A 26,643-nucleotide genomic window follows, 5' to 3' on the forward strand; every position below is an offset into this window, starting at 1 on the left:
ATCACCTCTGTGCCTGGACCCCTGGTGTCCTCCTTTTCCTGTAAGGACACAGGACTGCTGGATCAGGGTCCCCCAAGGGCCTCAGGTGAACTCAATCGCCTCTTTAAAGAGCCTCATCTCCAAACCCCCATACGTTCTGTGAGGTGGGGATTGGGCCTCCAACACGGGGACTTCAGGGAGCCCAAGGGAGAGCGGCGGGCACAGTGCGGGGTGAAGGTGCAAGCTGCTCTGTCCAGGTGTGACACAAACCTACCGAATGCAGCCAGGAGGCTGGGCGCCCGCACACCTAGACCAGCACCTGTCGGCCTGGCTTCTCCCGGCTGGGAGCCGAGAGGGGGTGCACCAGAGGTGGCCCGATTCGGGGTCTCAGCACAAGCACACTCTCTGCTCTGCCCTTTCTCCTGTCATTTGTTTCTGAATAAACTCGTTTTGTTGCTGGAATAACTGATTGCTTTTGCTTGGGGTCAACAGAAATCACGAGTGGGTGATTTTCACAGAGAATGTGGGAAAAGAAGCAGAGACCTGAGGCTGCCCCCTGAGAACCGTCTGGGGCTGTTCAGGAGAAGCAGGAGGAAAGGGGCGCCATGGAGGAAAAACAGAACCATGTCAGTGCGGGAAACAAGGCTAGAATGTTCTGGAAGGAGCAATGTGCCCTCCCCGTAGCTCCAGCTCAGGCCTCCTGCAGCCACGGAACCAGCCCTGCTCGCCCGCCCCTTCCACAGCTCTCTCTTTAGCCTGCTAAGGTGTTTGGTCTTCTCCCCCCAAAGCCTTCAGAAACAGATCGACAGGGGTCCAAAGGCCCTCGCCCCAGTGCCTGCAGCCCATCCTGTTGCCCCTCATTCACAGCAGTCTGCAAAACACAGCAGCCCTTGGGGGGAAAGGAACAGCTGTGACCTTCAGGAAAAGGAAGAAGTCCTGTTTCCTTCTGTGCGCAACCCTGACATCAGGGCCTGGCCCCTCGACGCCGAGCTGCGGCTCCGCGGACGTCAGCTGGGTCTCCTGCAAGTTGCCTCGGTTGTGTCTCTAACCGTCTGGGGTCAGTGCAGACCTCAGATCCGGGGCTGCATCCCCCAAGGCTGCCCCACCCCGACTGACCAGGGCCCAGGTCGACACCTCTATTTCTGACTATAAATCCCGGCCCCCACGTCCCCCCCAGCGCCCACAGAGGCTACAATGGCCACCCGGGAGAGTGCCCTGCTTACTCTCGCCACCTGTTCTGAGGACTGTGGGCCGCCACCTCCCCGCACCCCCATGTTCACCCCCCTGAAGCTCTCAAACTCCTGCAGCTGGGTTTTCACAGAGGCTTCATCGCCTCGGCGAGATGGATCAAGTCTTTGTTCCCTGGTGATTCGCTCAACCTCTGTCTCACTTCCCTCCAGGAAGCCAGGCCATGAGGCTGAAAATCCCAGCCCTCTAATCACAGGGCTGGTTTCCTTGGCAACCCCATCCTGGGGGCGTCCAGACCTCAGCTCGGGAGCACAGACCCCAAAGGGGCTGAAAGGGGCTCGGTAAGGGCCAGCAAGGGGTCTCCTTTACCTCCGCCTCTCCGTGTGTTTCGGGAACTAGGGGAGGCCAAGTACTGACACAAAAGACGGCTCCATCAGGTGATTGTAAGGATTTTAGCAGCTCTGGCCAGGAGCCCAGTGAGGACCAAACATTTCTTATACTATCGGAATATCACAGCAGGTTTCCTGTCAACTACAACCTCCCCAGTGATGTCCAGCCTCCCCAGTTATTTATAAGGCTGGTTCCTCCCTTCAGTTGGCACTAGCCAGGTGGCCACGGGCGCCAGGCCTCCCCAGCGCGCGGCCCTGCCCTCTGCGGCTCTATTTCCACGGTGCTCATGGCTTATCTTCAGGACTGATCTCCTTTCTGTCTCTCCAACTGCCCACAACCTTAACAAGGACAAGGGCTTTTTCTGCCCTACATTCCAAAACCTTGGTGCAGTGCCTGGCGCACACTAGGCACTAGGTTAGTAACTAAACTGGACGCGCTATGAGAATCACGCGTGTCTGTCGTCTGGGCCCCGGGCCAGTCTCAGGCGCTGTCACATGTTGCAGCCACAGCCTCTGACCGCAGCCGTGCTCACCTCGGCCCTGACACTCAGGTCCTGTGAGTGTCTCCCACGTAGAGACTTGGGGAGCGGAGCTCAGGGAGGCCGAGCCCGCTCGAGGCCCGTTGCGGGCGTGGCAGCGGCAGGCCTGGGGCCCACACCCAATACCACCTTCTGCAGAACGTGTCGCAAGATCAGCTGAGGCAACTTGCTGGAGCAGCCAGTCCCGGCCTGAGCTTCAGGTAGGAGACCTCCCAATGCTGGTCGCTGTCCTCACTCGGGCCCGTCAGTGACTGCAGGGGCAATGGCCAAAGACGAAGTTGGGGTTCCCCTGATCTCCGAGTAGCAGCCCCTACATGGCCATGTGGGACGAGATGCAGAGGCCGATTCTTGGCTCAGTGGGAAGGAGTCACCAAGTAGGACTTTGTCTGTCCGGCCTGGTGGGGGCCAGGCGTGGCCATGGGGCTGGCGGCCTGCCGTCTACGCAGGCTAGGTGACTCGCCCGGCTCAGAGGCCCGAGTGAGATCCGCGCAGGTGCTGTTCAGCACCATGAAGCTCCAGCCACCCCTCCCCGACCCGCCTAGACGGAGGCGTGTGATGGCCGAGGTGATGGTGTCTGTGCGGCACAACAGGTGGACTGTCCTCACGCCCAGTGCAGTAACAAGCACTGGAAGCAGTGCCATTGGCTTCCAGCAGCAGAAAAGTGCCAGGTGTTCAGCGTTGGGTCCACTGCTATGTCCACTGCAGCATCCCGGGGCTAGTTTCCATGCAGCACCCTGCAGATGCCCGGTTTCCTCTACCTGCCCCTACCCCTACCCCTCTCTCCTCTGGTAACTCCGCTCTGCTCTGTATCTGGGAGTTTGTTCTTGTTTTCATTTGCTTATTTTGTTTTTTTCCCTTCCACTTGTAAGTGTTTGTCCACTCATAGTGTTTGTCTTTTTCTTATTTCACTGAACATCTTCCCCTCAAGACCCTTTCATGTGGTTGCAAATGGCAAGCTTTCACCTTGTTTGTGGCTGAGGAGTATTCCACCGAGTATGTAGATGGCGCCTTTACCCTCCCTGCTCTCATCAGGCACCCAGGTGGTTTGCACCACTTGGCCATTGTAACCAGTGCTATGGTGAGCGTGGGGTGCAGATAGCCTTCAAATCAGTGTTTTTGTGTTCTTCGGGTAGATCCCAGGAGAGGGACTGCTGGATCACAAGGTGGATCTACTGCTAATATTCTGAGAAGCCTCCACACTGTTTTCCACAGGGGCTGGATGAGCCTGCATTCCCAGCCACGGTGCACAAACCCTTTCGCCCACACCCTTGCCAGCACTAGTTATTTCTGGCCTTTTGGATGTGGCCAAGCTCACGGGAATGAAAGGGTGTTGACGTGCATTTCCCAGGTGAAGAGTGACCGTGAACATTTTTTCTTGTGCCTGTTGGCCGTCTGTCTGTCCACATGACACATCTCCAGCGTCACGGGGTAGATCTACTGTTAATATTTTCACTTGTGAGTCCACCTCCCTGTCCCGAGGGGAGAAAGTGGAGGGACCAGGCTGGCAGGGTGGGCACAGTCTCCTGGAGAAGGACCTGCAGTCACTGTAGGACCTGGACTCCACACACACTCACCCCCACTGTGGTGGGCCGGCATGGGCAGGCAGCCCAGGGTGCTCGGTGAACCCGTTGAGTCTATGTGGGTCAGGTAGCTAGACAGTGAGGCCAAGTCCCAGGCAGAGTCCTTATGGGGGCGCCACGCCTGGCATTCCGCCTCTGAGTCACATCGCTTCATCTTCAGAGATGGCTGGGGCTTATCTGGAAAGCTGGGAGACACAGGGATAGAGCAGCATTGTGGCCTGTGAGGAGGACCCCCGAATCCTGGGCTATGTGGTCCATGCCAGTGGGTGAGCACAGGGCAGGAAGGCAGCAGGGAGTTGGGGCAGCTGAGGGGCCTCTGGTCCTCCTGAGGCCGCCCCCAGAAGGCTCTGCAGCTGCAGCCTGGCAGCCCCACTCAGGCCTACATGCCATCCAGAGGGTCCGGGTGAGCCAGGCTCCAGACATAGAGCACTCAGCCTACAGGAAGGCTGGGTGTTGGGGACACGAAAGCGAGGTGCCCCCGAGGCGGGGAGAAGAGTGGCTGGTAACCCGTGGCCAGAAGGGGAGCTCTGACATCTAGGACTCCAAGTCCTTGGAGCCGCTGTCCCAGAAATCCAGCAGCAAGAGCGCCCGTGCGACCTCGGCCGGAGCTCCCAGCTCCATGCCCCATTGTGACGTCGCCGGCTGCCGCGCTGGGAACTCGGCTCTGTCAGCTCTTTCCCGGCCTGGCTCTTCCCCCTGGGCCGCCAGCCATGTTCCTGCTCTCAGCTCTGCTGCTTGTGGCCCGGGCCAGGGGCACCCCTGGCAGTACGTGGAGCCCCCCCAGGGGCCCTGCAGCTCCCGAAGCTGGGGCCGGGATGGGGTTGCCACAGAAACCAGCCCTGTGATTGGAGGGTTGGGATTTTCAGCCTTATGCCCCGGCTTCCGGGGCCAAAGAGGGACAGAGGTTGAGCTGGTCACCAGTGGACAAAGATTTGATCCATCTCGCCGAAGCGGAGCCTCCGTGGAAACCCAGCTGCAGGGGGCTGAGGGCTTCCGGGACGGAGCATGCGGCCCCACATCTCGGAGGGGTCACGGTGGCCGCGTGGGTGTGCACGGACAGGGACCCAGTCCCCTCTTGTCCTTCCTCTTCTCCCCACCAGGCTGCGGTGAGAGGCCCGTTTTTGAGGGAGGGACTCGGTACTCCAGGATCATAGAGGGCGCGGAGGCTGGGGAGGGCGAGTTCCCGTGGCAGGTGAGCGTCCAGGCAAGAAGCCAGCCTTTCTGCGGCGGCTCCATCATCAGCGAGTGGTGGGTTCTCACGGCCGCCCACTGCTTCCACAACACAGACTTAAGGTGAGTACCCACCTCGTTGCTCCGACAGCGTCCGCGCAGGGCACCCATACCCAGTCACACATGACCGCTGAGGCAGCCCCACAGGCACGCGCGTCCCCAGCCGGGTGAGGCGGCGCGGCTCGAGGCCCGCCCTCTGCAGGGCCCTCCCCACATCAGTGCGGGACTGGACCCACCCGTCCGCTCCCTGGGGCACTCAAGTCCTGCTAGGAGAAAATCCTTCTGATTCTGAATCTGGGGCTCCCTGGCCATCTGACCCCCACCTCCCCGCTGCTTGTGCAGTTTTCTCTGTGCCCCAAGAGCTTATTTCCTGATTACTAGTCCCGTGCGGTGACCAGCTAAGAAATGACCTCCATTAGCCTCTTAATCACACGACAGCCTCAGACAGGTCAGATGAGACTCCCTTTTATAGAGCAGGAAACTGAGGTCCATGGGTTGGGTGATTCGCCAACAGCACCCAGCGGGGAGGCAGAAACAGGGCTGTCCTGGGCCCCAGCATGTCTTTTCAGCCACACTCAAGAAAGGGTGAAGTTACCCAGAAAGCCTGATTTCAAAGGGTTAACCAAACCCCGGGGGTGTCATCAGGGCTTTGCCCAGCTGCCCGAGCACTTGCTGTCTTGGGACACGTGGTGGGCTTGGCACACATCCCCGGCCCTCCTGGAGGACACTCGGGAGTGACGGGGCAGGATTCGGCTGCCCCACTGTGGCGGGTCTAGATTCAGTTCCTCCCCTTGGCCTCTGAGCTGCTGGAGGACCGGTCGCTGGGAAGGTAACACCTCCTCTGCCCGGGGGCCGTGTGATCTGGCCAGGTAGTGCTTTAAGAGCCAGGGTGTCTCATTCCGTAGGGGCCCTGCCAGCCACCTGGCCCCCTCCCCTCCTCCGTGTTCCTTGGCGGTTCGAATCTTCTAGTAACACCCCCGGCAGGAGAGCCCTACAGGCCCTGGAACTCCATGAGACTAGGCTTTGGGGCACAGCTGTGAGAGTCCCGGCACCTGCCCCTTTGCTTGTGCCCCAGCCCAGAAGACGTGATGGTCGGGCTGGGCAGCAGCGACCTAAGCAGCACGTCCCTGGAGCTGAAGCAAGTCTCCAGGATTATCCTGCACAAGGACTTCCGGAGGAGCGACATGAACAACGACATCGCCTTGCTGCTGCTGCAGTCGCCCATCGTGCTCGACGGGCTGAAGACGCCCATTTGCATGCCCTGGCGGCCCGGCCTTGCCAAGTGGCGCGAGTGCTGGGTGGCCGGATGGGGACAGACCAGAAGTGGTAGGTGGCAGCTCAGGGTCCTGAGAGTGGCTGGGAAGGAGCGTCCGGGGGCAGGGAGGGTGGGAGGGGGTCAGGTGACGGGGCAGGGGCTGGCCCTGAAGCCAATCCCCGCGCAGCGAGATGCCCGGAAGCCTGGCCTCAGCCCCCGCCCAGAGAGGCATCCCCCATGAGCCAGCCCCCACCTGCCCCCACGACCCAGGCCACACTCAGAGCACCCTTGCCAGGGGTCCCCTACCCTGGATCCCCTCACGTCTCCTGTGAGTCACCACGCTAGTGCGCCCTGCCGGGTCCATGGGCGTTCCGAGGGCCTGCCTGGCCCTGGCGGCCTATGCTGCTCCGGGCATTCTCAGGAAGGAACCTGCCATTATTTTTCCTGGGGCAGAAAGGGATTGCGAACGCCTGGGTGGACTGGCCCGAAAGGAAAGGTCAGGGAGTCTAGAGCTGAGGGGTGGGGAGGGAGGAACAGCATGACCCTGCCTCAGGTCTGGGCGAGGCCGCGGGGCCGGGGTGCCTCATGGGAAGTGGGGTCCAGAGGGCCGTAGGCGAGTCAGGAGCTTGGCAACCAGGGGTGCTTGGTGACCCACTGATTCGGGACATGACCCGCAAGCTAGCCGCGGAGGACGAGAGCGGGGCCTGCGAGATAGAAAAGGCCAAGGAGAAGAGCTTGGGGATCTCGGTGTGCTCAGAGTCTGTGCGGCGAGTCCCCAGAGTCCCGCTGCCCAGAACGGGCCCACAACCCCCGAGATGCTCAGTCTACACCCTTGCCTGGAGTCCTGATGGTTTTCGCTAGAGTTGAGAATCCCCCAGTAGCCCCGCACTAGGGACTTACGGAGGCACCTAGTACGAACTAGCAGTGGCGACAGGCCGACGAGGCAGGAGAGGAGACATGCTCTGTGGCCAGCTCCAAAGAGCCTAGTCTGCAGGCCCGTGCAGTCAAGCCGACCGCCATCTTGGAAGGAGGAACATGATTTTGGGTGAAAGGGATCATTCGAGCAGGTGGGGTGATCTTTGGAGAAGACTGGGCTCTGGAGAAGAGTGGGGTGACTGGAAGGAAGAGGAGAGAGAGGGATTGTGGGGAGGGCAGGAAGTTGGGCCTGGGGCTGGGGGGCAGTCAGGGCGTTCCCACACGGGCCTCCTGTCCGGGGCCTGACGAGTGCTCTCTCCGGGGGCAGATGACGAGCACTCTACAACAAGCGACCTGCTGAAAGTGCCCATGGCCATCATGGACTGGGAGGGATGTGCAAAGACATTTCCCAAACTCACCAAAAACATGCTGTGCGCCGGATACCACAACAAGAGCTACGATGCCTGCCAGGTAATGGGGGCCTCCCCTCCCTCCCTCACAAGCCCCCGTGCCAAGGCTGCCCGGCCAGGGTAGCGTGTCTGCACTGGGCACGGATCACGAGAGTCTGGAACATAGGTGGGAGGCGGGGCTTGGCCCGGGTGGTGGCTCGGATCAGGGGTCAGCACCTACTGTGTGACTAGGAGTGAGCACCTACTATGTGACTAGGAGTGAGCGCCTACTGTGTGAATAGGAGTGAGCGCCTACTGTGTGAGTAGGAGTGAGCGCCTACTGTGTGAATAGGAGTGAGCGCCTACTGTGTGAGTAGGAGTGAGCGCCTACTGTGTGAATAGGAGTGAGTGCCTACTGTGTGAGTAGGAGTGAGCGCCTACTGTATGAATAGAGTGAGCACCTACTGTGTGAATAGGAGTGAACGCCTACTGTGTGAGTAGGAGTGAGCGCCTACTGTGTGAATAGGAGTGAGCACCTACTGTGTGAATAGGAGTGAACGCCTACTGTGTGAGTAGGAGTGAGCACCTACTGTATGAGTAGCACCGCCTGCTCCAGGCGCAGCGGGACGTCTGTGCAACCAGCCTGCACCAATGTTCCCGGTCTTCGCCAAGCTCTCGGGAGCAATAGGACGCCAAGGCCTTTCCTATTTCTAGACTGTCTTAAAAATCAAAATGCCCTTAAAAATCAAGTTATACTTTCAAATTTTGCAAACTTTTAAAAACCAGGCAATCACATAATTAAGGGAAAGGATAATATTATAATGAGCACTTAAATGTGTTCAACATAATGGTAAGAAGAGTAGCAATGCTTAAAATACACAGTAAAATTAAATGCTAAAGCTGAAACCCCTGAATGTCTTGGTTTGCTTTTCTCAGCATCCTTCCTGGCCTTCATCCCCTGACAAAGGTAATAATGGGGGCGGCGGGCGGCAGTGGAGCTCGTTGAAAGAAAATACTTAAGTGGCACCGTTAAGCACAACATGAAAGCAGACACGTCCCCAGCGTCTGTCACTGCGAGTCTCACGAGGCCTTGAGCAGGACGAGCAGCCTTCAGAGACAGGCGCCGCGGCCAAGGGCGACCGGCTCTGGGCTGACCTGTCTCCTCCTCGCCAGGGGACACGGCGTCGTGTGCGGGTGCAGACCCCACACGAGCCGCGCAGGTGGAGCGCGCGGTGGGTGCAGTGGGCCGGGCAGAGTGGCGTCGCGGGCAGGCCCAGGGGGCGGAGGCTAAGGGCGCAGGCCGAGCCCGTAGCCAGCGGCTGTCGGTGGCCAGGGCGGGATGGCCGCGCTGCCTTGCATCTCACCTCCTTAAAGACAGTTTCGGGTTCACAAAATGGAGAGGAAGGTCTAGAGGTGTCCCATCCGCTCCCCTCACGCACAGCCTCCCCATGACGGTGCGTTGGTTACGACGGACCCACGCTGACAGCCGTCACCCAGAGCCCCCGGTTTATACTAGGGTTCACTCTGGGCGTCGCCCACCTGCGGGTCTGGACAAAGAGAGGATGACCTGGGCCCGCCCTCTCACCGTGCTGGGCGGCTCTCCAGGGGTCACCTGGAGACATCACCACCCCAGGCCCGGAGCGCTCCCCGCACCCCACACAACCTTGGAGCATCACAGACTCTCGCAGCCGGGAGGGGTGAAAGGATGCGATCCACACCCTGTCTCGCAGGCTGGAGAGCCTGGCCCCGCACCCGTCGGCCGTGCCCTTCGCCGCGTGAGTGGACGGGGCAGCGCGGAGGCAGCGTGGTCACTGCAGGCGCCTTCCGAGATTCCTTCTCTCGGGACCCCAGAGATGGCTGTGGGGCCCGCCCTCCCGTCCAACAGATGGAGACTTAGAATACAAGTGCCCAGTAGCGGTGGGGCCAAGCCAGAAGCCGGGGCACCTACCGCGCCCCCAAAATGGACAGGAGTGATTCCGGGGTGTCGTCACACAGCAGCGCTCTTGGGGGGCTCCTGTGGTCAGTGTGCTTCTGAACAGATGGGACCAGGCGGCCAGCCTCAGGCCTTGAACAAAAGCCTGCGGGCGGGGGGAGGGGCCGTCATCAGCCCCGTCCTTGCTGGCCACGGCCAGACCCTCCGGGGAGCCGTCCTCGCTGTCTTTCCAAGAGGAGGAGGAGAAAAATCAAAGGCTCTGTGCCCCAAAGGACATGTCCCAGCAGCCCACGGAGCCTCTTTCCCGGAAGACACAGGAGCGTGCGACCTGCAGGGGACGCGCACAGGAGCCTCGCGCGCCCGGAGCCCTGACCACGGAGCGGCGACCCGTGCGGAGAGGTTTTAGAGGCCTGTGAGGCTTCATCTGCCCACGAGCTGGGCACGAGCTGGTATTATGTCCATTTTAAAGACATGGAAACTGAGGCTTTCACAGCGGATTTCTCCGGAACAGTTCTCTCCCCTTTATGTGAGGAAACAAGAACCGAGGCGCCGTATTAATACAATAAAGTCTTTAAAACGTCCTAAACTCGGGCCTCCCTGGTGGCCCAGGGGTTGAGGCTCAGCGTTATCACTGCTGCGGCCTGAGTTTGATCCCCGGCCAGGGCGCAGCAGACCTCTCCGGTCTCCCCGCTGCTCCCCTCAAGCTGAATGCTCTGAAGCCACCCCTGGCAGACTGGCAAAGTGGGCAGAACGTGGGCTTGGTGGCAGGAGGCTGCGCCGGCCCCAGCCCAGTGGCCTTCCCGCCCTGTGCTTACGCGGACGGCACCACGCCCAAGGCTGTGGGAACATGGGCACTTCCGCGCTGGGCCCCTGGAAGCATATCAGAGGCGCCCCGACTCCTGTCGCCCCCGCCCCACACTTCTCGGGCACGATCTGCATTCCTGCCCTCTCCAGAGCTTCTGGCATTGGGGGACCCCAAATAGACCTCAGTCTGTGTGACATGGACTTCGTGCCCCCACTTCCACCCCTGTCGAGCTGCCGATGGAGCTGTGCTGTCGCCGGGGGGATGATGGGTCCCTCCACCACCCCCTCTTCCTTTCCCGGCCAGCTTGGCAGCCGTGTACTCCCCCAGAGCCGGGGTGGGAGGCACTGGCAGATGGTGATGACGTGGCCTTTGTCATCTAGAGCAGGACAGGTCTGGGGGCGCTGCCCCAGGGGGCTGTGGTGCCCCGGAGACGCCAACTGCACGCCCTCTCTCCACAGGGCGACAGCGGGGGGCCCCTCGCCTGCCTCTCGGTGTCCGACAGGAGGTGGTACCAGGTGGGCATCATCAGCTGGGGACGGAGCTGTGGACAGAAGGACGTCCCGGGGATCTACACCTTGCTAGAGAACTACAGCTCCTGGGTGAAGAAGGTGGCAGAGCTCGAGGGAAGGCCCTTGGGCGCGAGGAAGATGAGCTCGGCTGCCAAGCAGAGGCCCCCGAGCTCCTGGGCCGCCCCCCCGCCCGGAACCCCGCAGCCCCGCGCTCTGACTCCTGCCGTGCCCTTGGTCCTCCCTGCCGTTCTGGGCTATTTCCACAGATAATTAAACAGATTCTAGTCTTTCACCAAGGGGGGAGCGTGAGATCGCACACCCAGGGGAGGGGCTGGCTGGGGTTGGGGCGCAGGCCTGGGGCCGAGGCGGTTGGAGAAAGGAGGCCAGCAGGCGGGTCAGAGCCCAGCCGGGCCAGCTCCCCTCCGCCGGGGCCTCCGCACGCAGGCGGGCACTGCGCTCCCGCCGCCCGGCGCGCTCACCTCGCGGGGGCCCACGGAGAGGCCAGGCCACGAGGAGGAGAAAAACCGAAAACGGGGGTGTCTGGAAAGACCCCGATGGAGCTGGGGACAGTGAGCCCCGAGTTCTGTTGAGTGGTCATTGCCCGTGGAAGCAGCTTCTCCGGCCTCGGGATTAACCCCGCGCGGCCCAAGGAATGGGGACCGGCCTCTCCTGAGACAGTTGCTGGGCGAGATGGGGCTTGTTCTGCTCAGGACTCAGCCGCCCCCTCTCTGCTTCCGGGCCCACGTCCCAGCAGGTCCCTAAAGCAGGTGCAACGTGGTCCAGGGGAGAAGCGCTGCCACCCGCGGCTGGCGCCCCCTAAGTGGTGAGGCTGGAGCCCCCGCGGCGCGGCAGTCAGGTGTGCAGGAGGCCGGGGAGAGCCGGGCCGCGCCGCGTTGCGGACATGGGCGGGTGAAGCACAGGTTCTGCGTTTCTCGTGGCAGCTCTGCGAGCGAGAAGGGCTCCAGCTGGGTTTGGTAACTGTCCGACATTTCGCAATCCTCTGCTAACCCCAGCAGCCCTGGCGGGCTAGAGAGGGAGATCGCGAGCCCAGACTTCTATTATGTGATTCAATCATGTACAATCGCTCGGCTAAATCGCCACGAAGCTCCCCATGCCCGGGCTCCGCCTGCTTCCCGGGCCGCCGCGGGCGTGGGGGAGAGCGGCAGCAGGCTGGGGTGGGCCGGCTCCACGCGTCGAGAAGGGCTTCCCCAAAAGACGCGAACTGTAATCACCAAGAAGGGGGGGCCCTGGGCTGGCAAGCCTGGATGGCGAAGGCATGGGTGGCAAGGCCCGCGGCGCTCGGGCACCGACCAGGTCGGGCACCGGCCAGCTTGGGCACCGGCCAGCTCGGGCCAGCGCGTGGCACGAGCCATCCTGTGGGCTGGGCCGGTGCAGACTTGTGGGTCATTTGTTGTTTGAGCCATAAAAGGTCACAACCTTCCCCCGTGGCCCCAGGCCCATTGCCCCATGCAGCTCAGCTCTGCAAGCGCTGCCGCGGCGGCACCTCTTGTGTTTGCTCTGGAACGGGCGGTGAGAGGCCGCGTCTCTCCTTGCTGCGGGCTGTGTGCACGTGAGGAACCCCACTCCCCAAGCCTTGTCCCCAGATCGCCCTGAGGTGCAGATGCTGAGGGCGCAGCTGCCGGCAAGGACGGGAAGGGAGGGGGCCTTCCTCTGGGGTTCCGAGAGCAGAGCCCCACCTCAGTCACCCACGGGCAGGGGACCAGCTGGGCCGGGTCCCGTCCTCAGGTGGCCCTGGTGCAGTGGCCTGAGCTGTGGAGTCAGGGCCAGTCACACGGCCAAGGTTCGGTGCTCAGGCCCGAACGTGCACCTGGAGCCCAGGTTCCCTGGCTTTGGGGCGAGGATGCTCACTCACCACACGGACCACTGAGGCCAGCGCCAGGCTGATGAGCGAGTGTGGGAGGAGCGAGGTCAGCACAGCTCAGCGCTAAGTGGACACCACTGCTTGACCGACTGAAATCCACAGGGGACGGGAACTCACCGCCTCCAGGCAGCCCTTCTGGACTTCGCACAGTTCTCACAGGGAGAACAAAGGCCCACACGGAGCAGCCTGGCTCCCTCTCAGGCATGCTCAGGGGGCCTCGGGGGCCTCCCAGACAGCCACATGCTCCTGTAGGGCCAGGTTGGACTCCCAGACCCTGGACTCCCTGCACGAGCTTGGCTCACATCCCTCAATCTCCTGCTTTCAGCTTCATGGTCCACACCACCTCGCCACTCACCTTGGAACACACCCCGCGTGAGTGAGCGTGTCTCCCCGAGCAGGCCCAGCCCACCCTACATTGTGGGCATCTGTCCGTGGACCCCACAATGGGCCCCACCCCACACCTCCCTCCTGGACTTGGAGAGGTGGTCCCGGCTTCCTCGATTTCTCTTCCTGCCACTGAGGCTGCTCCCTGGACCCTGGGGTCTCCTGAGCCTTTTCTTCCTCTTACTGACGCCCCCTGAGCTGGCACAGCCCACCCTCAGGGCCTCTTTCCAGACTCAAAGGCGTGTGCTCAAGAAACAGGAGCAGGGTTAAGAGAGCAAGGCCAGCACTGCTGGCGGCGTTGGTGCCGTTTAGTCACTCATCAAACATCTGCTGGCCCAGCCAAGGGTGGACCCGCGACCAAGAGAGCCCGTGGGGGCCGGGCACCATGAACAGGTGTCACTGAGCACGACAGGAGGAGAAAGCTCGAAAGGGAGGAAAGAAGCAGGGCGGCCGGCCGGAGGGTGGCTGGGGTCCTCGCTCATCCGGGAGGCAGACCTGGCTGAGCGCGCAGACCTTGAGGAAGGACAGACCTTGTTGCCACCTGGAAAAAGGGCGTTTACGGCAAAGGTGCCTTCGCAGAGCAGCGCCGGGTTAACCGGGCTGGGCCTCCCTGGGGTTGGCAGCAAGGGCTGCAGTTCCCAGATGCCACCACCAGGTGGCAGGGTGCCCCCGGCTGAGATTCACCAGCTGTCCGGGAGCCAAGTTCTTTCTTCTGCAAAGAAGGAGCCGTTGGCAGGTCCCAAGAGACCAGGGGTGCAGGGGCACCTTGAAGAGTGAGGAAAAGGACAGCTGCTTGGAGCTTTCTGGGAACCATGGATCCCCTCGTTATGCCAATGGCTGCCACCCCAAGACTCACCTTTCAGCTGGGGCCTGGGCTCCCCGCAGACTTGCCACAGATGCTCCTGAGACCAGCCCCACCACGGGGCTCCCCTCAGCACCGGCAGGGGCGAGGGGCACCCTTGCTCGGCGGTAGGGTCAGTTGGGGCAGGAATCTCCCTTAAGGCTCCTGTAAGTACTGACCTGCAAAGCCGGGGTCCCCTCCAGAGGGTGCCGATGGAGGCAGAAGGCCTGGGCCTGGTGCTGGAGCATCAGGCTAGGACCCATGGGCCCAGCACATGGTTCCCTGCCCCCCACCCCCAATGGCCTGGCTCGTGTATCCCCCAGGACTTCTAATGAAGCGTCTCCCTGTGGCAGGCCCTGGGCAGGCCCAGGGCAGCAGCCTGGGCATCCCAGAGTGGGCTGCAAACCATGCCGGGGCTGAGCCCCCTCACACCATCTGTGGTTGACTCTGTTGGACACACACATCTCACGGCTGCCTGGGGCCAGGGGGCAGGTGGCAGGCTCCAGAGACCACAGGCCATGGCGCCCAAAACCTCCACTCTCTGAGCCTCTGCAGGGAGTGTGTGACTGCTGGTGCGGAGGCAGGTAGCTGCACCCTACAGGGGTGCTGTGGTCATAGAGGGGGGGTCAAGATGGAGATGCACTGGGGGGAAGGACCAGGTGTCCCCACCCTGGGGACCCCAACAGTCCTCGAGGCCACCGTGACGTGCCTCTGAAGGGTTGGGACGGGAGGGGCACGCTCACGTCCTGGTAGCTGCTGTGTGGAAAGGGGCTGGGGCAGGAGAGCCACAGCAAGGCCTGGCCAGGCCGGCAGTGAGGGGGGCCCGGCCAGGAGCCGTGGGGTGAGAAGCCCCGGCTGGTAGGACTACAGAGGGTGGACTCCGCGCTCGAGTGCCCAGCCTGCTTCTGGCTGTGTCCTGGCACTGCGGGGTCCCACGGAGGCTGGCCGAGCCTGCCAGGTGTGACAGCAGGTGAGACCAAGGTCATGAGTGGTCATTTGGGTCCCGACCTCGTCCCATGTGTGTGACCAACAAGGGTCGGGCTCCCCCGGAGGGGTGGGGTCTGGAGTGTTTGGGTCTGATTTTTAATGTGTGCATTTTACTTGGTAACAGTGAGAGGGTGACAGAAAGTTGCCAGATAATGTACGAGGCGGGTGCTTTACCCAGTGCCCTGGTGACGGGGGACCAGCGCTGCCATCGAACGAGGAAGCGGGGTCCCGGAGGACCAGCCTGGGAGGCTCTCGACCGCCCGCCACAGGGCACTTCGGGGCTTCCGCTTCGAGGCTCCTTTTTTTTTTTTAAAGATTTATTTATTTATACAGAGCTGGGGTACAGGCCAGAGGCGCGGGAGGGTGAGAGGATTCACCAGAGACAGCGGGGAGCAGAACAGGCAGATGGACCGAAAACACTGCTGAGGGGAGAAGCGGGGAGGCAGGAGAGGTCTGCCACGCCACGTGGGTAGCTCCCTGGCCGGCCAGGAATCAAACCCACCCTGCAGAGGCTGCAGACAGCTGCACAGCGCTGCGCTCCACCCACTGTGCCACCGGGAAGGCCCCACTTCGGGGCTCTTACAAGGAAGCTGCTGTGCCCATTTCCCGCGTGTGCTGTGGGGTCAGGGCTCACAGCTTCGCTGGTCGAGGATTGCGCTGCAGCCCCTTGACCTTGCTCTTGACTCTGACTGTCCTGAGCGGCCTGGCTGAGACTTGCTACTCTGGAAGCCAAATCGAGGCTTTGCCACAAGCTTCTGGAGCTCAGCGGGCTGGGCTGAGCACGTCACTTCACCCACATGGCACATGAGGCACGTGGTTGTTCCAGAGCCAGTTCCCGGGGAGTCCCCGCATGGCGCCTCAGCAGGCCCAGGCCAGCCTCTCCTGTGGCTGAGCTAAGGGGGCACTCACGCGGGCATCTGTGGGGGAACCACCCCTCTGGGGCCCGGCTGGGGCCAGGCTGGGCTCTGCAGCCCCTCTGCCTCCTGGGGCTCCCCGGGGCATCCTGGGGGAGACCCACCGGGCCCAGCCCAGCCATGGGGAGCAGACAGGGCAGTGTCGGTCCCAGAATTTTGGCTGCTTCCTTGGGCCACTTCCTAGAAGGCGAGCAGCACGGAGTCGCGGAATCCAGCTGCCTCCAGCCCCTGTAGACGGAGCCGCAGCTGGGCAGCGGGCACCTGGGTCTCCCCACAGAAAGGCAGGTGGTGACCCCACCAAGCACCCTCGGCCCTGCCTTGCAGAGTCCCCAAGGCCCTTGCACAGGCTCTCCCCCAAACCCCTCACTACCCCCACTCCGAGGATGGCGCCGGGGCTGCTCTGGAGAGCGAGTCCACCCTCCCCGCCGCTGGCACGGCAGCCCCACTCCCCCTGGGGCTAGCCAAAGGCCAAGCCAAAAAAAAGGGAAGCAAAAGCAAAACAAAAGAATTCCCCTGACCCCCCAATAAACACACATACAAAAGAGCAGGCTTGTGGGAAGAGGAAGCTCTCACCAGCATCGACCCCGAGGGGGGGGGCCCCATTGTTCCCCCTCCCAGGCCTGCGATGACAATCCCAGTCCGGACAGGTCGCAGCCCCTCACGCCGCTCCGCTCCTTTCCCACCTTGGCCCCCTGAGAGCGGCCGGCAGCAGCTGTCATAGGCCCAGCGGTTCCCACAGGAGGAGGAAGCAGGGGCTCACAAAAGGCGGCTTTTCCCTGAGGAAGCAGCGGTGGCTCTGCAGTGACAACGGGCAGGGACGAGGGACACAGCAGCGGGCCCGGGGGACCTGCGGGGAGCAGCGGGCCGGGAGGGCATTGTTGCCTTGTTTACAGGCCGGCGGGGCCCTGACCTTGTGCTTGTCAACAGGCCCGGCTCCCTCCTCTCCCGGCCTTCCCCTATTGTGTGGCTTCAGCCCATTCATAATTTTATTTGGGGGCGGCTGTTTGTTGGCCTCCAGCCCCTCCCCCACTGGCTCACTTTCAGCATTGTAACCGGGATGAAAAGGCAAGATATCCTTCCCTCTTCCGCGAGCCGCTTCCTACCCCGACTCTGGGCTCCCCTCTCTGTTAACCCTTACAAGAGCGAGGTTGGGGCTCTCCCCACACCCACATCTCCCCGGAGGGCTGGGGGCAGACCACGGGGTCCCAGGAAGCGTTGGGAGAGATGCGCTTTGGGATCGGGGTTTAGACACAGAACCCCGAGAGCTGGGACCTGGGGTCAGGCTGCAGGCAGGAGGGTGATGCGTGGGGGACTTGGGGGTCAGGGTGGGCCTGGAGGACAGACTTAGCCGCCGCCAACCAGGGGACCCAGCCCGAGACACATTTCAACGAACACAGCAAACCAGGAGTGGCCTGCTGCGGATCTGGGGGGTTGGCCTGGAGAAGACTCGCCCTGGGCCCCGGGGCCCGGCTGGCCTGGAGCCTCATCCTTGCAGGAGGAGGGGGCCATGATGGAGCCCTGGCATCTCGGGGCTGGCAGGAGCAAATGGGAAGGGTTACTCTGGGGAGCTGAAGACAGACGAGGGCAGGTGGGTGCAGCTGGAGCCCAGCCCATGATAGTTAGGGCGCTCCCCGAGGCCAGAGGAGGGCGCGGACGTGGGTAGCCCTCAGCCCCTCACCACACAGTCTCACCTGAGGGGCCAGGGGCATCCAGAGGCCCTGAGGCCAGATGCCACAGGGCCAGGAGCCGTGGCTCACCTGTATCCTGCTCGGTGCCACACAGAGACCCCAGGCAGCGCCAGGGCCAGAACCAGGCTCTGGACTGCTGGAATGGGCTCCCACATGTACGTTCACACTGGGTTCCCCACACACCTGCCAACCAAGACCGACTCTCCGTCGGGGCGCAGCCCGGGTGGCGTAAGGCCCCTCTCCGAGCCTAGCTGCACCGCGGCCAGAGTCCATCCTGGAGCACCTGCCTGCAGAGGGCCGTGTCCAGGGCTCCTCTGCCGTTCCTCACACTTGGGGCTGCTCTCCTATTGGGGTGGAAGTTTCCAGAAGTCAGAACTGCCTGTCTGATGCATCTGGGGCTTGAACAGGAATCAAAGTTGGTGGCCTGGCCCTCATGGAGCCCGCGGGCCACAGCACCTTCAGGGCCCGGCAGCCCAGCGCCCGGCACTCAGCCGCAGCCCCTCCTCGGGCGCTGAGCATCCCGGGTGGTCTGGCACTGGGGGCAGGCGTCTGCGGGCCCAGGCGCTGCAGCAGTCACAGACCGGGGCTTCCGGGACGGAACCGTGTCACCCCACGGTCTGGAGGCTGGAGTCTGAGGTGCAGGTAAGGGCGAGGCTGTGTGTGCACTTGTGTGTGTGTGTGTGTGCGCGCGCGCGTGTGCTCACATGTGTGGACTGTCTGCAACTGGAGCCAGGGATGAAGAGAGAACTCAGCCCTGAGGGGAGGCAGCTGTGCAGGCTGCAGAGCCCCCCAGTTTACCGGGGGTCAGCAGGCACCACCCATCCCCCAGCCCACCCCTTCCACTGTGGGTCCTCGTTGGAGGCCCTGCTGCCTACGATGGGCCCCCGAGGTCCAAGAGGGACAGAGGGCCCCAGAACCTCTTCTCCAAGTGGCTGGAGTTTAGAGGTGGGCAGCTCCCAAGGGAGACCCCCCCCCCGAGGCACTGGAAGGGGATGAGCACCAAGAGCCCCATTTGCAACTTGAACAGGGGTGCTGGCCCCAGGGCTTTGGAGACAGAGGGACCATCACGGCTCAGCCGCTGGCAATGGAGTGACTTAGGGCAAAGGAGATTCCCTGAGCCGAGGTTGCCGGGGTGTGAACGGGGACATTGTGCTTCCTGGGGAAGTTTTGCAGCGAGGGATGAGATCAGGATTAAAACATGAAGCACAAGTCAGAATGGGGTGCCCCTCCCTTTCAAGGGCCAGAGTCACCCCAGTCAGCGCACCCGCCTGGCCCCACCGCCCGCCCCGGCACACTGTCCCCGGATGTCCTCTGCACGTCTCTGCTCAGCTCTTCCACCCCGCAGTCCAGGGCCAAGACGAAGTTGGGGTGATCAGCTTTCTTCTCTCCCACTCTTTCCTTCCTGGGGTTCCCAAGCCAGCAAAGTCCCAGGGCAGAACTAAGAAGCAGGCACAGAGCAGCCCGGACCTGCTCCGAACCACGTGGGGGAGCCCCCCAACCCCCAGAGCGGCTCCCTGAGCTGGGGCAGGCGAGGCCGTGACGCCCTCCTGGACCGGACTCGGAGCGGGGCCCTCCTCCTCCTCCTCCCTGCTCAGCTCGGCCCTGGGTGCCTGTGCCAGGCCGCTCAGAGCCCCGCTGGCAAGAATCCCACTCAGTCTGTTCAGGGAGACCCTCCACTCGGGCCATCCATCACCCCAACACCTGATCAGACCCCGGGTGAGGTCTGACCCCCTTAGCCACTCCCATCCCCTGCCCCTTGGCGGGAACCCCACTCTCTACGATCCTTGGAACCGAGTGCCCGTCTTGCGCCCCACCACGACAGGGGACACCGACCACGAGGGTGCTCAGGAAAGCCACCGCGTCACCTAGCGACAGCCGCTCCTGCACCGGGTGACAGCGACACTAACAGGCCCGCGTCAGCCCGAGCCAAGCAAGGTGGTGCCCGCTCACCTGCCACCTGGCTGGCAGCACGTCGAGGACACTCAGCGGGCGTCATGCCAGGAGGAAGAGCCAGCTGTGGGGTTTCTTTTAGGGGGAGGAATCCAGAGACCCGGACACAAGCCTCGGCAGCCCCCGTGGAGGGTCCCCGGGGGGCGCACTGGGCTGGTGGCGGCCCAAGCAGAGGCTTCTTTATTGAGAACAGCCTCGTGTGGGCACAGGGCTCTCTGGGGACCTTGGGTTTCTGGCGCGCTGGTTGACTCTTGGGTGGGGTGGGGGGTGTCGCCCATCTAAACAGAGACCCCACTCCATGGGGCCAGCACCAAGAAGACCTGCCTTTGACGTGCGTGAGAACCGAGGGAAACCCTGGCCGCCCGCCCCTCCCTCGCCGGCCAGCTGGGCACGCTGCCCTGGAGCCAGCCCCTCACCCCCAGCCACAGGGGACCCTGCGCAAAGGGGGACCCCTTTCCGGTCAGTGGCTCCGGCCTGCCCTCGCCGAGGGGCTCAGAAACGGAGCTCACTGTTACTTTTCCCCCTTGATGGGGAGAAAACTACCCTGTGAAGGTTTCTTTGCGGGAGGAGGAAAAAATAAGCCAAGACTCGCCGGGGAAAACAGTTTTAAAAATAAGCCTCGGGCCAGGTCGCTGAGGGCCCGCCCGCCCCTCGCCGCGGCCGGCAGCACAATAGCCTCGCTGGCTGTGAGGAGCGCGGAGCGCCGCAGAGGAAGCGGGGCCCGATGCCGGCTGAATGGACCTGTGAACAGGGATAATAAAAGTTGTCCTGGATTTCCGCCGCCACCAGGTGTTTCCGCCGGGACTGCTATTCACTCCGCCGCGGGGATGGCCTCGAGGGCCAGGCCTCCCCCTGCGCCCCGACCCCTGCTGCCTGCCCCTGACCTCCCCGGGTCCACTAGAGGCCATGAGGGCCTGGACTCTTGGGACGTGGCCGTCGGGGCAGGTTCTCACCCTCGGGGCCGGCTCTGGGACTTGGTCTGGCATGAGGGCGAGGGCACCGGCAGGAGAGGCGGGGTCTATGGATCCTGGTGCCCCCTCCGGTGTTGGCAGGAGGGCTTGGGTGGGGTCTGGGGCGCCCATGGACACGGTTCCTCCGGCACTGTGGGTGACGGATGTGGCCAGGGTGGGGGCCAGGGGTGGGAGGCCCAGCAGCAGAGGACACCACGGTGGAGGGGGGCGTTGAGACATTCACACAGGTGCACAGGGGGAGGCAGGCACCAGGAGGCTTCCCTGGGGCCCACTGCTGACCTGCCCTGGGGCCTGGACAAGATCCCCCCTCACTGAGCCTGGCCTCAGCCCCCAAATGAGGTGGGAGCAGGCAGCCCATCTGGGGCTACCCCCATGAGGCAGAACCAGGCCTGGAGACAGCAAAGTTCTAGCCAGCAGGGAAAAGGCGTCTCTGATCTCCAGGGGCCACACCCACCAGGCGGGGGCACCTACGAGTGTGGTCGCCTGGGGTTCTGAGGGGATGGGTGGGAGCCGACCGGCCCTGCCCATGCACCCCAACACCACACACACCTGGAGGCCCCCAGGTGGAACCCCACAAGCCAGCCTCCCATCACCAGACTCCATGGGAGCCCTGGGGTGGGCAGTGGGGCCCTTAAGCCTTTAACCGAGATGTCGTAGACGCAATACAACAGCCAGGGGCTTCTTCATTCCCACATGAGGGGGCTCGGGGCAGGAAACACATCATAAAGGACTCGCCCTGCCCAGAGCGGGGTTTGCAGCACGTCCAGCGGGACAGAGGAGCGCTCTTGGGCCAGCTGTGGCCCTGACCCTTCCGGGCCTCAGTCACTCCTCCCCATCACCAGTAGGAAGACTGCCTCCTCCAGGAAGCCTGCTGAGACTGCACAGCCAGGGGACGGACGTGTTTGGGAGCCCTGATGATCTGGGCCTCTGGGCCTGCTGACTCTGAAGCACGTGGCGGCTGTAAGAGGTGCCAGCTGGGCGCTTCAGTCCTCCCACTGCAGCCTCTCTGGGCTGCGTCTGCAGGACAGCGTGAGCCAGCGAGGACTGCCTGGAAGGAGGCTGCCGCTGTTCAGAGCAAGTTGTGACGATGGACAGTCCAGGTGTCTGATTGGTATCTTTATTAGCTGCCTAAGGTCTTTGGTAATTAGTAATTAGAGGCAGGCATCAGGACATCCAAGATCAAGTACATCTTCGGCCCCCCGGGCGACGGCGATGCTGGCAGAGATAACGGCGGTGCTGACAGGGCCGGGAGGAGGCCCCGGCATGAAGACAGGGGTGCGCTTTGGAGCCTGGGTTTTATTTCTGGGTCTGTTAACCAACCATGTGAGGTAAGAAGGGCGTTGAACAGACAAGAGCACTGAGGCTCTGGATGTTGTCATAACACGCGCGTGGCCGAGGCGCCCTGCACCCCCCGCCCAGAGTAGCAGGTCTGCAGAGCCATCGGGAGGGCGCCAGTGGTGGGAAGCTGCTGCTGGCTGAGGGGCTCTGAAGCCTCTGGTCCTTCACCCCCAGCTCCTCAGGCAGCTGAGCGGCCCAGGGCCTCTGCCAGGCGGGTGCTGCCAGGTGAGGATGCGGTCCTTGCAGAGAGCGAGTTCTGCGGATCGCTGGGCAGGGGCAAGCCAGCGGCTTCCTAGCTGTGCGGGCCCCTCCCGGCTGGCCCTTGGCCTCCTTCCTGGTACAGAGAGAAATACATTTGATGCCCTTTTTATTTTCTTCCAGTTCTATTAGTGAGTGATTCTACAACGCCCTCCGGTGCACTGTGGGGGGCAGGGGAACTCTGGAACCTTCCAGGAGCCCACGCAGCATAGCTGGTGGAATGCCAGCTCCTGACCTGGGAGCCGGAAGCAGAGACAGTGTTCCCCTCGGCTCCAGCTGCCTCAAGCCCAGCGCCTTCAGGACAGGATCCAGAGCGAAGCAACAAATGCAGGTGCTAAGCCCCATCCGCCAACCTCCAAGCTCCCTGGTCCCCACTCCCCTTGCCTCCCTGGGGCACTGCCTCCCACCTTCTCTTCTGCCAAACACATCCCTGGCAGTTTTGCAATTTCCACATTTGGGTGAAGCTGGTGGTGCTGGTCGTGGATCTCTTTCTGATCCTCAAGCTCTTTGGAAGGGTGCAGGTGGAGGCCCAGGGGACCCCGGGGGTTCATGCAGAGGCTGCAATTCTGCACCTTGGTTTCTGACTTGACCTGAGGTTGCTGCCAGAGCTGTGAGGTGGCGGAGCAGCAGTGAAGCCCCCAGCCCCGGGGTGGAACTCCGTCATGGAATTCTCTCGCAAAGAGGTCAGAATGACCAGCAGCGAAACCACCGCCTTCCCCCCGCCAGGAGCAGACGGAGAGGAGCATCCGGGTCACTCTGGGCTGCGGGAACACATTGCCTGGATCTGTGGCTACGACAACTGTGGGCGCGCTCCTGACAGTTCCGAGGCTGGGGCATCCCCCACGGAAGTGCCGGCAGCTGGGCGTCTGGGCGTCTGACTCCTGGCGAGCAGACCCAGTACCCTGGCCCAGCAGGCAGCGGGGAGTGAGGATGCTGCTCCCTCCTGTTGCTGCTTGCGAGAACAGGACCCCCATCACCCCACTCACCTACCGGGGACTCCGGGGGCCCTTACTGTGGGGGTCAGCAATGCCCCATGCGAGGTGGGGTGGCACAGGGTTGGACACTTTCATGCCAGGCACGGGGGGCAGGCAGACAGCCCCTGGCAATGGTCAGGTGAGGAGCCCGGGCCCGGCCGCCCCCCGGCCTGCTCCTAACTCCATCATGGCCATCAAGCCATCTCCCCCGAGCATCTGCTTTGTCGTTTCTTCTGTTTCACTTTCCGCTGCTTCTCACCGGGAAGCCCGAGAGCTCAGGCCCTGCCTGGCCCCTGCGCGCCCAGAGCTGCGGCCCCGCGCGGCCTGCGCAGACGGTCGGGGAGGAGCGGCCCTTCCGCGCCATCCCCAAGGCAGAGCTCCAGGCAGTGGCGGGCGGAGAGGTGAACCTCCCAGAAGCAGCCTCGGTGCTGCGAGAAGGCCCACTCGAGCCGGGTGCTCCCCGCGGGCTCTCGGAACGCGCGTGTGCGGGTGGGCCGTTTCCCCGCGTCACGCTCTCCAAAATGGCGGCCCGAACCCAAAATGGCGGATCGAAGACTTGCGGCCTCTGGCTTCGGGGAGGCCCATCCCGGGTCTCGGGCCCGTCCACGGAGCCTCCCGTGAACCACGGGACTCGCTTCCTTGTCCCCGAGGCGGCGACGGGCCCCGGCTGGTGTCTCCTCCCCGGAAGCTTCCTAAGCTCCCTTGGGGCTCGGTGGGCCCGGCCACGCTGATTCCCCTCCATTTTGGAGTCCAGGTTGTGAGCGCCGAACAGCCCCACCCTGGAACAGCGTCAAGAAGCCTTTATTGGAGGGGAGGGGCCCTGATGCGGGTCCGCAGCTAGGGGCAGTCCTCAGGGGAGTCCCCCCGGGTCGGGGGTTCAAAGGCAGGAAAGGGATGGTCTTGGTCGACGGGCCTTCCGGAGGGAGCTGGAATGCGGGGTCTCCCTGCCCCCCAGCGGATGGTCCTCCGGGGTCTCCACTAGTCATCGCCGGGCACGCCAGGGGGCTCCGGTGCTCCCCGCAGGTGCCCGTCAGGCTCGGAGTCCGGCCGCTCACTTTCCACCCCGAAGTCCCGTCGGGCCGGTGGAGGCGGGAAGAGTCTGATCCAAGCCCGCCGTGCTGGAGCCGTGGCTGTCCCCGCGGTGCGCCAAGAGTGTGGAGACGGGGCGGGTGAGCCGCCGCCTGCCTCTGGCTCGGGGCGGTCTCCTGCCCCACCTGCCCCGGGGCTCCCGTCGTCCCTCCCGGCGCCCTCCGCCCCCCGGGCTCCGGGTGCAGACCCCGGCCTGTCCTGGGCCTGGCCTGGCCAACGAAAGCCCACTTCTCTGCAGCCCGGGGAGCTCACGCCCCTGGGAGAAGCCCTCCTCGCTCCAGGGACTCTCTTTCCAGGGAGGAGAGGCAGAAGTGGGGCCAGTCAGGAGCCCCGAGTTTCACAGGCCAAGTCTGGGAACAGAGGTCGGTGACAGCCCAGCTGGGGGGACGTCCCTGCACCAGCCTCTCCTCCCCGGCCACGCCCCACCGCAGCCAGGTCCCTGGGCCTCGGCAGCCATATCTGCAGGCGGCTCCTCACAGGCTCGCCCCTCAGAAGCCCTGCCCTGGGAGGAGCTGGGCCCCACCCCAGTCATGGTGCTGGTGGGGTCAGGGCGCGGCTCCTGTCCGGCGTCTCCGTCTCACCCTCCATCATCCGGGTGGAGACCCCCTGGGATCAGGCCTGTGCGCTCCCCCCGCCCCACGGGCTCCAAGGCCAGAGGCGGAAATTTTTTTTTCAACCAAAAATTCTTTTTATTTTATATATATATATTTTTTTTTTATTAAGATCAATTTTTTTTAGAGGCATGTTTTATTTATTTATGCATTTATTTATTTATTTGTTTGTTTTGTTTATGCAAGCACTGGGCACAGTCAGAAGCGCGGGAGGGTGAGAGGATTCACCAGAGCCAGAGCGGGGAGCAGAGCAGGCAGAAGGACCGAAGGACACTGCTGAGGGGAGCAGCGGGCGGCAGGAGAGGTCTGCGCGCCATGCGGGACCCTCCTCCGGTGGCCGGGGAGCAGCCGGGGATCGAACCGGCACCGCAGAGGCCGCGGGCAGCTTCGCAACCCAGCGCTCAACCGCTGCGCCACCGGGGAGGCCCTATTTTATATATTTTTTACATCATTTTTCATTTTTGCACAATATATACATTTTCATCTTGGTTATAGTCCCCATACAATTCCCACCCCCCCTTGCTTCGATCCTACTCCCACCCCCCATCTCTGGTTTATAGCTGCTTGTTGATTTTGATTTTTATTTCATTATAATTAGTCTTTTTCCTGGTCCCTTATTTATGTTTTCTAGATTCCTGCTATGAGTGAGACCATCCGGTATTTTTCTTTTTCTTTCTGGCTTATTACGCTGAGCATGATCCCTTCCCTCGCCATCCATGTTGCTGCAAATGGCATGAGTTTATCTTTTTTGAATGCTGAGTAATATTCCATGGTGTATATGTACCACATCTTCTTGATCCAGTCATCTATTTTGGGGCATTTGGGTTGATTCCAAAGCTTAGCTATTGTAAACAGTGCTGCTAGAAACATAGGGGCGCAGGTGCTCTTTGGAGTTGATGTTTCTGTGTCCTTTGGGTAAATACCTAGGAGTGGAATTGCTGGATCCTATGGAAGCTCTATGTTTAGTAGGTCCAGAAATCTCCACACAGCTCTCCACAGTGGTTGGACCAGTTTGCACTCCCACCAGCAGTCCAGGAGAATTCCTTTTTCTCCACACCCGCGCCAACATTTGTTGTTGCTAGTTTTTTTAATATGTGCCATTCTCACTGGTGTGAGATGGTATCTCATGGTAGTTTTGATTTGCATTTCCCTGATGACAAGTGATGTTGAACATTTTTTCATATGCCTGTTGGCCATTTGCATTTCCTCTTCAGAGAAGTTTCTTTTTAGCTCTTCTGCCCATTTTTTGACTGGATTATTTTCTTTGTTTTTTTTTTTTTTTTTTTTTGAGCCTCATCAACTCTTTGCAGATTTTTGTGATCAGCCCTTTAGCATTAGTGTTGTGAGCAAAAATTTTCTCCCAATCCGTGGTGTGTCTCTTTGTTTTGGTTACTGCCTCTTTTGCTGTGCAGAAACGCTTTAATTTGATGTAGTCCCAGCTGTTTGTCTTTGCCTTCACTATCACTGCTTTGGGTGATGAGTCTTTAAAGATGTTACTGCGGTATTTGTCATGTAGTGTTTCACAGAGGCTGAGATTCTTGAGCCGCCATTTTGTCGAGGCAGAAATAACCACCCATCCCTCACATGTTTCTGAGAACTCGTGTGGGAGACGCCAGGCATGAGTGGGCCTTCTCAGCACTGAATCTTCTGAAATTGGCTGTGATGGTTTCGACTGTGGGGTGGGGTGAGGACTCCGTGGGGCAACTCCCTTAAAGGCAGCAGGGCGCTCCATGCAGGGCAGAGAGACAGAATAACTGCGTGTCCCCTGTGGGATTAGACACCAGGTAATGTTTAAGGTAGGGTGCTCTGTGGATTTGGGTTTGGGGAGACTTAGTAGAGCAAGTTATAGGGGGGCCTGGAGTCGAACAAACTGGAGAAATTCCCCGCTGGACTCACTGGATTTTACCTGCATCCTCTGGACCCCTGGGTCTCAGTTTCCCTCTTAGCAAAATGGGACGATAGGATATACGGACACAGGACACCATGGCACTGAACGGGACAAGGCGAAGTATCTCGGTGACGGCTGGCCCTGCAGGAATGGGGAG

The 26,643-nt window shown here is 61.9% G+C and overlaps 1 protein-coding gene across 1 annotated transcript; it reads left to right on the forward strand.

Annotated features, from left to right (window-relative positions):
* The first annotated feature begins 4,312 nt into the window (after positions 1-4,312).
* Positions 4,313-10,990, forward strand: PRSS55 (serine protease 55). Its single transcript, XM_037524749.2, has 5 exons — positions 4,313-4,440; positions 4,776-4,968; positions 5,981-6,231; positions 7,404-7,546; positions 10,661-10,990. The coding sequence occupies exons 1-5, from the start codon at positions 4,386-4,388 to the stop codon at positions 10,979-10,981; spliced, it is 963 nt and encodes a 320-aa protein (XP_037380646.1). The 5' UTR covers positions 4,313-4,385; the 3' UTR covers positions 10,982-10,990.
* The last annotated feature ends 15,653 nt before the right edge of the window (positions 10,991-26,643 follow it).

Source organism: Talpa occidentalis, unplaced genomic scaffold (assembly GCF_014898055.3).
Source record: "Talpa occidentalis isolate TD23 unplaced genomic scaffold, MPIMG_talOcc4v2.1 talOcc4.4, whole genome shotgun sequence".
In the NCBI taxonomy this organism is placed as follows: domain Eukaryota; kingdom Metazoa; phylum Chordata; class Mammalia; order Eulipotyphla; family Talpidae; genus Talpa; species Talpa occidentalis.